The 7,788-nt window shown below is 59.7% G+C and overlaps 1 protein-coding gene across 2 annotated transcripts; it reads left to right on the top strand.

Annotated features, from left to right (window-relative positions):
• Positions 1-868: 868 nt before the first annotated feature.
• VGLL2 (vestigial like family member 2) lies at positions 869-6,841 on the top strand. Of its 2 annotated transcripts, XM_027814687.2 has the most exons (4): positions 869-949; positions 3,176-3,467; positions 5,193-5,699; positions 6,801-6,841. In XM_027814687.2, the coding sequence occupies exons 1-4, from the start codon at positions 869-871 to the stop codon at positions 6,839-6,841; spliced, it is 921 nt and encodes a 306-aa protein (XP_027670488.2). The 2 variants fall into 2 exon arrangements, with proteins under 2 accessions (XP_027670488.2, XP_055570900.1); XM_055714925.1 differs by lacking the exon at positions 5,193-5,699.
• Positions 6,842-7,788: the final 947 nt, after the last annotated feature.

The following is a 7,788-nucleotide window of genomic DNA, read 5'->3' as shown; positions in this document are numbered from 1 at the left end:
AATTTGATCTTTTCACGTGCCTTTGCCGTCGGCGTTGTTTTAGTTTCTATTAAATGCAAAAGCATTTCCATTCCCGGGAATTGTAACGATTCGAAAATTCTGGGGAGATCCCTCCTCGGGAGCAACTGATTTTTCCTCCTTCGTTTCACCAGACCTTTCAGTTCCCGTAACTTCGGAGGCGGCATTTCCCGGCGGAGGCCGGACTCGGTGGGATTTGCGGGGGTCTGACCCAGACCCCCGCCTTTCCCGGAGCTCCGCTTCGCCTCGGTCGGTGGCGGGGCTCGACGAGGCGGGGGGCGGCGGGGTGCCCCTCACCGGAGGCCGCGGGGGGACCCGTCCTCAGGGCGGCCCGGCGCCGGCGGCGGGGCAGCGCCCGGCACGGTCAGCGCAAGAAATGCAACAAATGCGATGAAATGAAAAGCAGCGGAGAGGGGCTGCCCCGCTGGGCGAGACCCCCCGCCGCCGCCCGGCTGCCCCTCACCCGCGGGCGCCGGCGGGTCCTCCCGCGCCCCCGCCCCGCTCCCAGGCGGCACCGGCTGCAGAAGGGGCTCTCCCCGGCTCCCCCTACCCCCGCCGCCCGCCGGGCCCCGGGGACGAAACTCCCCTGGCGGCCGCAGAGCCCCTCCGGCCCCGGCGCCTCCTCAGGAGGGAGCCGCGCTATAGGGAGGGAGGGAGGGAGGGAGGGAGCACGGAAAGAGGGCAGGGAGGGGGGTGTCATCCCAGCCCAGCGCGGTCTCATCCCCCCTCACTCCTCCCACCAATGAGTGGTGGCTCTTAACCCCCGGGAACCTCCCTCCCGCGAAGCACTGCTCCACTTTGCAGAACACGAGTTGATGAGAAAAAAAATAATTCTCGGCCGCGGCCAGCCATGAGCTGTTTGGATGTTATGTACCAAGTCTACGGTCCTCCGCAGCCCTACTTCGCAGCAGCCTACAGCCGCTATCACCAGGTACGCGCGGGGGGCAGCGGTGAAGAGGCAGAGGGTGGGAGGGGTGTCGTCTGGAGGACGGCCGTCTGGGGCCTTACCAAAAGGAAAAGGGAAAAGGAGAAGGGGAGGGGAAAGGGGGGGTGGGGGGGAGGGGGGGGAGATCTCGGAGCCTGCGATGGTGAGCGGAGCAGAACCGCATCCCACCTTGGCGCGGGGCTCGGCAGGGTACGTACCCCGGCGGCGACCGACGGGCTGCGGGATGCCTCGGGAGCGAAAGGGCGGGCTTAACCTTGCGATGGCTTTTTAGGGACTTTTTTCCTTTTTTTTTTTTTTTTTTTTCTTTTTTTAATTTCTTGTCCCCGTCCTTCCCTCTTTGCCGGGACGGGCTCCCTCCGGGCGCGGCGGCCCGGGGCAGCGATGCCGGCCGGGAGTGGCGGGGCACGGCTTGCCCGGGGCATCGCTCAGCCCCAGCGCACCGGCATCCCGGGCGCCGCCGGAGCCGCTTCGGGCAGGTACTTGACCAGCCGCCTCGGAGGGGTGCTGGGGGTTACCCCCGGGACCTGCGGGAGGCGACAGTGCCGGGAGGCTGCGGGCTTTCCCCGGTGTGGCGGTGGGGGAGGAAGCCCCGGCCCCAAAGCGGGGCAAGGCTGCGGTGCGGCAGGGCTGCGGGGATGCTCCCCGCTCCCTGGGCGCTCTCGGCGGCGGGACACCCGCCAGTCCCCCGCGATCCCGGCGGCGACGGTCGCCTGCGAGATCCGCGGACACTTGGCGGTCGGGAGCCGCGTTCCGCCGCTGCGCTGCGTGCAGCTGCGACCGGGCTACCGCCGGTATCCATTAACCCCCGAATTTCGATAAAACGGTCCCGCCGGCCGCGGGGACCTCTCGCGGCACGCGGGCAACCCCCCACCCCCACCCCCGGCCGCACTGTCCCGCGTGGGTCAGGGCTCCTTTCCCCGTGGCTGCACCTGCCGCACACCGCTTTCTCTTTCGCCCTCTGGGCTTCTCTCTCTTTTCTCCCTCCCCCTTACTCCTTCCAGAGATTACTTCTTTCCTCCCCAGCAGAACGGGAGGATATCCCAGAGAAAGGGATGGATAGAGCCAGGCGCGGCCCCGGCCCGGGGGCAGCCCCCGCCCTGCAAGGCCGGTGCCGGGGCAAGCGGCCCCGCTCGGCGCAGCCCGCGGCGTGGTGGCTCGTGGGCCACCTCCAGCGCCTGGCAGCGGGGCCGGCATACCTGTTACAAATAGCGGATGATGTCTTCCCCCACCTTGCCGCTCCCCTCATCAGCCCCCCCGCCTCCCGCACGCGGCTGCGTGACATTATTTGGGGGGATGACCATTACCTCAATGGCCGAGCCGGGAGCCAAGTGGAAAGGCGGTCGTCACGAAGGAGTGACATTATTAAATGTCTCGTGTGCCTTGGCCCCAGGCTCGGACCTGTCGCCTGGGTGCTTCCCCGCCGCCCGTCCCACGGCGCTGCCCGCGGCCGAGCCCGGGCTCCGCGTCCCATCGCTTATTTCTAAGACACTCCCAGCAGCTTGCGGACACGCTAATGCGGATAAAGATGGGAAACATCCCGCGAACTTCTCGGTGCCCGTTGTTTTCCCACCCAGAGGAATCCAGTAAAAACAGAATAATCTTGTAGGAAATACCTGGAGCTTCTTGCTGGCCGGGGAAATGCTTTTTTTTTTTTTCCCTGAAATGTGTTGGGGGCTGCCAGCCCTCCCACCCACGCCGCTGTGGGTTGCAGGACGCTCTTTGGGGCAGATCTTGGCGAGCGGCTCCTCCGGCACCCCGCTGCCTACGCCCCCTGCCTCGTCCCCCGCGATGCAGCGCCTCGGCGACCGCCACCCCCCCGTCGTCCCGTCCCGTCCCCCCCCGCAAAGTCCCTTCTTGTGCGGGACCTCGTGCTGGGGAGCCGCGCCTGTAACCGCCCGCCCGGCAGCGCCTGCCCCGCACTGACGCTCCATCCCTGTCGGCATCTCTGGGCTTTGGGCCCCCAGCCCTATTTGCAGCCCCTTCGCTGCCTCCCCCAGGTGGGGCAGAAATGCAGCTGCGGGGTGGGGGGTGCTGCTGGGGGGGCGGCGGGCGGCCGAGGACCAGGCTTTTGCATCCTCTCGGAAAGATCGCGGGAGCGGGCTCGGTGCTGCATCCCGGCTGCCACCGGGAGGGCCAGCGCACCTTGCTGCGCTGCATGACCGGCTCTATTTTCTTTCTTTCTTTCCTTCCTTCCCCCCACCTTCCCTCCAGAAACTCTCCTTTTTCTCCAAAATGCAAGAAGCCCCGGAGAGCGGCAGCAGCGCCAGCGCCAGCAGCTCCTTCTCCAGCCACCCCGCGGCCAGCATCAAGGAGGAGGACTGCAGCCCCGAGAAGGAGCGACCCCCCGAGGCCGAGTACATCAACTCCCGCTGCGTCCTCTTCACCTACTTCCAGGGGGACATCAGCGCCGTAGTGGACGAGCACTTCAGCCGGGCGCTCAGCCAGCCCAGCAGCTTCTCGCTCGGCAGCGCGAAGGCGGCGCGGAACGCCGGCTCCTGGCGGGGTGAGCGCGCAGGGGGCGCGGGGGGCGCGGGGTCCCCCCCGGGCAGGCACCTCGCCCTCGACCCGGCCGCACATCCCCTCTCCCTCCTCCCCTCTGCCGGCCGCGGGTGCCCGGCTGCCCCGGGCCGGGAGCCCCGAGCGGGTTGGCGCTTTTAGGGGAAAAAAGAAAAGGAAAAAGCCCTTCAGCTCACGCCGGGCTGCGGTGGCCCGGGGGAGCGTCCCGGCAGGCGGCTGGGGGACAGGGATCGCCTTTACACCGCCCCAGATCTGCCTGGCGGGGGCTGCAAGCAAAGCGGCCGCCGAGGGACCCCCAGCGCCTCCCGGGCTGACCCTGTCGGGGCAGCTTTCAGTTTAGCGCGGTCGTAATCCATGATGGGAACGAAGCAAAAGGCAGGTGTGGGAGCTGTCTCGCCAGCTTCCCAACGCTAAAAACTAGATTGTGTGTGTCGCTGTGTCTCGCCCTACATGTACCACCAGCCTGCTTGCTGCTGGAGCACAGACAGGGAGCCTAAATTTCTGAAAATGAGGGCTTTCAGACCTGCCCAGAGCAGTGGCCCTGTGCCAGCAAGGCCACGGCCACGGCTGATGCGTAGGTCTCCATAGCTGTGCCCAGTTCACCCTGGATGGGCTCGTGGGGGCACCCAGGGCAGAGGGGAATAACCTTCCCCACCCTCTGCCCGCTGGAGAGTTAGGGCAGGCACTCCTCTTGGGGCAGTTTTGGGGACTCTCCCTCATGGGGCCACCCCATCAGCCAAGGCTGGTTTCTCAGCCCCTCCATGAATTTCTGTCAGTAGTTTCTGAGAATGAAATAGTAGCTTAAATATTTCACAGGTGAAAGATATTCAGCATTAGAACTGATGGCAGGAGAGGAGAGTTCTTTGCTTTTTATGAACAACTTCCTCTTCTCCCGAGTAATGCCAGGGTGTGGAGCTGATGTACCTCCCTGGCAAACATATCAGGAGCATGTTCTTATTTGCCTTGGGAACAGTGTGCATTCCCAATTAATAATGCATAGCATGTATCTGTGCTATTAATAATCACTAACCCCTCTCACACATTGCTTACTGGTCAAAGAAGATGTAGGGTCCTTGTCCTTTGCCCTGCCAGCCTCCGAAGATCTGCAGAGTGCTTCCCAAATACGTTAACAATATACCCAAGGAACTGGCTTAAGTCCAGTGTAATAGATGGGGAATTTCCCCCAGATATTTAGAAAATTCAAGCTGTTCCTTAGTTGCATCTCGCACTGTTCCTGCCCACTTTGAAACTGCACTGAGGCAGCAGCTGCTCTCCTGGTAGGGTCGGGCATCCTCTGAGGTGTTGGGCATAAATGCTTAGAGGGGGAGATTACTACTAAAACAAACAAGAAAAATCCAACCCCGGAAATCACTGCAGTGTGTCGTAGCTCTCACTCAGTTTCCACTACAGAGGAAAAGATGTTTCCCTCACCTTAGGTAATAGCCTCTCCCCCGCATACATACTACGAGAAACCTGGAGCAAATAGTTCCAGTTTCATGGATAAGCCCTGGGCTAGGTGTTTTGGATGTTTAGCTGTAGAGGAATCTGTACTTGTTGGGAGCAAGTTCTTGTGTTTTGCAGTTTGGGGGGGATAAAGGGAATTCAAGGGCTGGTTTGGGGGAATTGGGGAGGGGCAGAGCCCTAGGGAAAGGAGATCAGGGCTCTCTGGGTTTGCTCATTGTTGCCTTTCTCTCCCACTCCCTTCACCCAGATGGCTCCTTTCCGATGAGCCAGCGTATCTTTCCACCGTCCTTCTGGAACAGCACGTACCAGCCCTCCTCCGTCCCAGCCACCCTCAGCAGCCCCCTGGCAGCTGCCACCCACAGCGATCTGCCGTTTGCTGCCACCGCCGACCCCTACACACCTGCCTCTCTGCACGGCCACCTGCACCAGGGTGGCCCCGAGCCCTGGCACCATGCCCACCACCACCACCACCACCACCCCTACATCGGGACACAGAGCACTGCTTACCCCCGCCCCGCCACCATGCACGAGGTCTACGGGCCCCACTTCGACCCCCGCTATGGCTCACTCCTGGTGCCCACTGCCTCCGTCCGCCCCCACCGCCTCACCCCTGCCTCCGTACCCACGCCAGTCAGCCCCCCCTGTGAACTGGGCAAGAGTGAGGCAGGTGCAGCCGCGGCCTGGACAACGCCGGGATCCTTCCCCAGTGCAGCCGGGGACATGGCACAGAGCCTCAGCCTCAACGTGGACACAGGTAAAGAGCTGCCCTTCATCCCTCCCTCAGCCTCACCTCTGCCTCCACACCATCCATAGTATTAGGGAAGGACCCCCCCATGGCCGGGCAGCTGGTTGCTGCTGTGAGGGAGTAAATTGGGGGTGGAAGCCCCATGGGAGACCCTTGAGCTTTGCCCTGGGTGCCCTTTTTGGAGAGGGCACCTTCTAAGGAAGGGGAGAGGGAGGATGGGACAGGGCGACACATCAGCACCCACATCATCCTTTGCATTTCTGGCACCTGCAGAAATGCCAGGGTACAGATTGCTTTGAGGTACTTCTGTCCTGACCCTGGCCCTGCTCTTGCCTTGAGCAGCGAGAGCCGGGAGCAGGACGGGGCCGCCCCAAAGGTCACTGCTTGGCTCCCTCCACCGGCTGCCCTGAGGGCAGGAGTGTGGGCTGCCACAGCAGAGCAGGTCATTTCTAGACCCCACACGGGTTCATGAACTACCTCCTCTCCTTCTTTATTTTGTCTTCCCAGTTTTTGAGAGGAAAGCACAATTGCATTTTTGCTGAGCAAAAAGGGCAACGTTTTACCCTGGTAGTGGTAACCTGTGCGTGGTGGGGTGCCTGAAAGTAAGGCTGTGTGGCCATAGCAGTGACAAAAAGGTGACACAGGCATAGCCAGCAGTGTCAGTTCCTGAGTCAGTAGCTGTGGGGGCAAGGAAAGCCTGCTCTGGTGACAGTTCTCCATGCTGAAGTCATCACAGCCACAAATGGCTCCTTACGGTGGCCTCACTTTAGGCAGGAAAGACATCTCCAGTCTAGCTCAGGCTCTTCTTCGTGCTTCATGGCCTCTGGGGAGCCCGTGCTTTAGACGGATTCTCTGATCTCAGCTGGCAGAAATGCAGTTTGTCTTTCTCTATCCTTAAATGCCTGTACCTATTTTTCTTCTTCCTTTTTTTCTTCTCTCCGTTCTCAGGTTTGCAGCCTCAGGATAAAAGCAAGGATCTATACTGGTTTTAGAGCTGTCCTTCACTCTTCTTCCCCTGGCTCTCCCCTGTAGATCTCTGCCTGTTAGGCATGGTGGCATTCGGAGCTGAACTCGGGTCAGTTTGTAACAGCTTCTGATCTTGGTTTGCAGCTCGCCGTTACTCCTTCTGTGGTGGATCCCTTCTGAGCTGATGTGCTGACTCAAAGACTCTCAGATCCCCCTTGCCCTTTTCCAAGCCCACCGTGGCCCTGCAGCTCGGAACAGGACTTAAAAGCACCTGGCATTGCAAAGACGGTACTCTAAACTTATTTTGGAGAGAAAAATCCTTCTGTGGCAAGAGGAGAGCCAAAGACATTGAACTTCTATTTAAGCAGACCCCACACCCAGAACTGCAGTCAGACTACTCTAAAAGAGTCAAATAGCGTCATGGATGGTGGTGTAAAACCACTGGCCTTCGTACAGGGGGCAAAGGAGATCACGGGGGTTTTTTTTTAGTGGTGTGAATATTTTTTTTATGGCAGCAAAAATTATTTCTTGAATGCAAACATGGGAAAGCTCCTTAGAAGTTTTGAACTGGATTTTTACTTTACATTACAGAAAAGTAAAGGAGAAGAAACTGGAACCCACAAACATTTCGGACCATCAAGGAACTGGTCAGAATTTTCAGCTTTGCGGTTGTGAGTGGCAAGTGTCTGGCCGGGGCCACCTGCCCTGGGCTTACAGAGGTGCAGCTGTTCCACGCACAACTGCTCCAACCCCGGAAAGGCAAAACCAAGGTGGCACTTCTCAGAGTTTGGCACCACTTTTGCATTGGATATATAACAGTTGTTTGGTTGTGGTTTTTTGTTTTTGTTTTTGTTGGGTTTTTTTGTTTGTTTTTTTTTACAAGAGAATTTCTGGTGAAAGTAAAACCCTCTTAAAGCAGGGGGAGGAAGGAAACCCATGAAGAGTGGCTCGTCCTCAGTCCGACAGCCTTTAGGGGGAACACCAGAAGCAAAGGCACGTGATGGACAATAGGTCTGAGTTGCCTCTAACATTTCTCTTTGTCTACTTGTTGCTGTCGTTTTGTCACTTTAATAGTTGTTTTGTTTTTTTGAAAGGGGGAATATCTATTTTACAGTAGGAAAGCTGCATTAAA

Source organism: Falco cherrug, chromosome 6, assembly GCF_023634085.1.
Source record: "Falco cherrug isolate bFalChe1 chromosome 6, bFalChe1.pri, whole genome shotgun sequence".
Lineage (NCBI taxonomy): Eukaryota > Metazoa > Chordata > Aves > Falconiformes > Falconidae > Falco > Falco cherrug.
The sequence above is the reverse complement of the archived record's forward strand: the minus strand, read 5'-3'. Positions and strand labels throughout refer to the sequence as shown.

Excerpts from the sequence above, each read along its gene's own strand:
- VGLL2 (XM_027814687.2), top strand. The coding sequence starts at position 869 with ATGAGCTGTTTGGATGTTATGTACCAAGTCTACGGTCCTCCGCAGCCC. Across the intron at positions 3,468-5,192 it reads GAACGCCGGCTCCTGGCGGG|ATGGCTCCTTTCCGATGAGC; the intron begins GTGAGCGCGCAG and ends CCCTTCACCCAG. Across the intron at positions 5,700-6,800 it reads CAGCCTCAACGTGGACACAG|CTCGCCGTTACTCCTTCTGT; the intron begins GTAAAGAGCTGC and ends CTTGGTTTGCAG.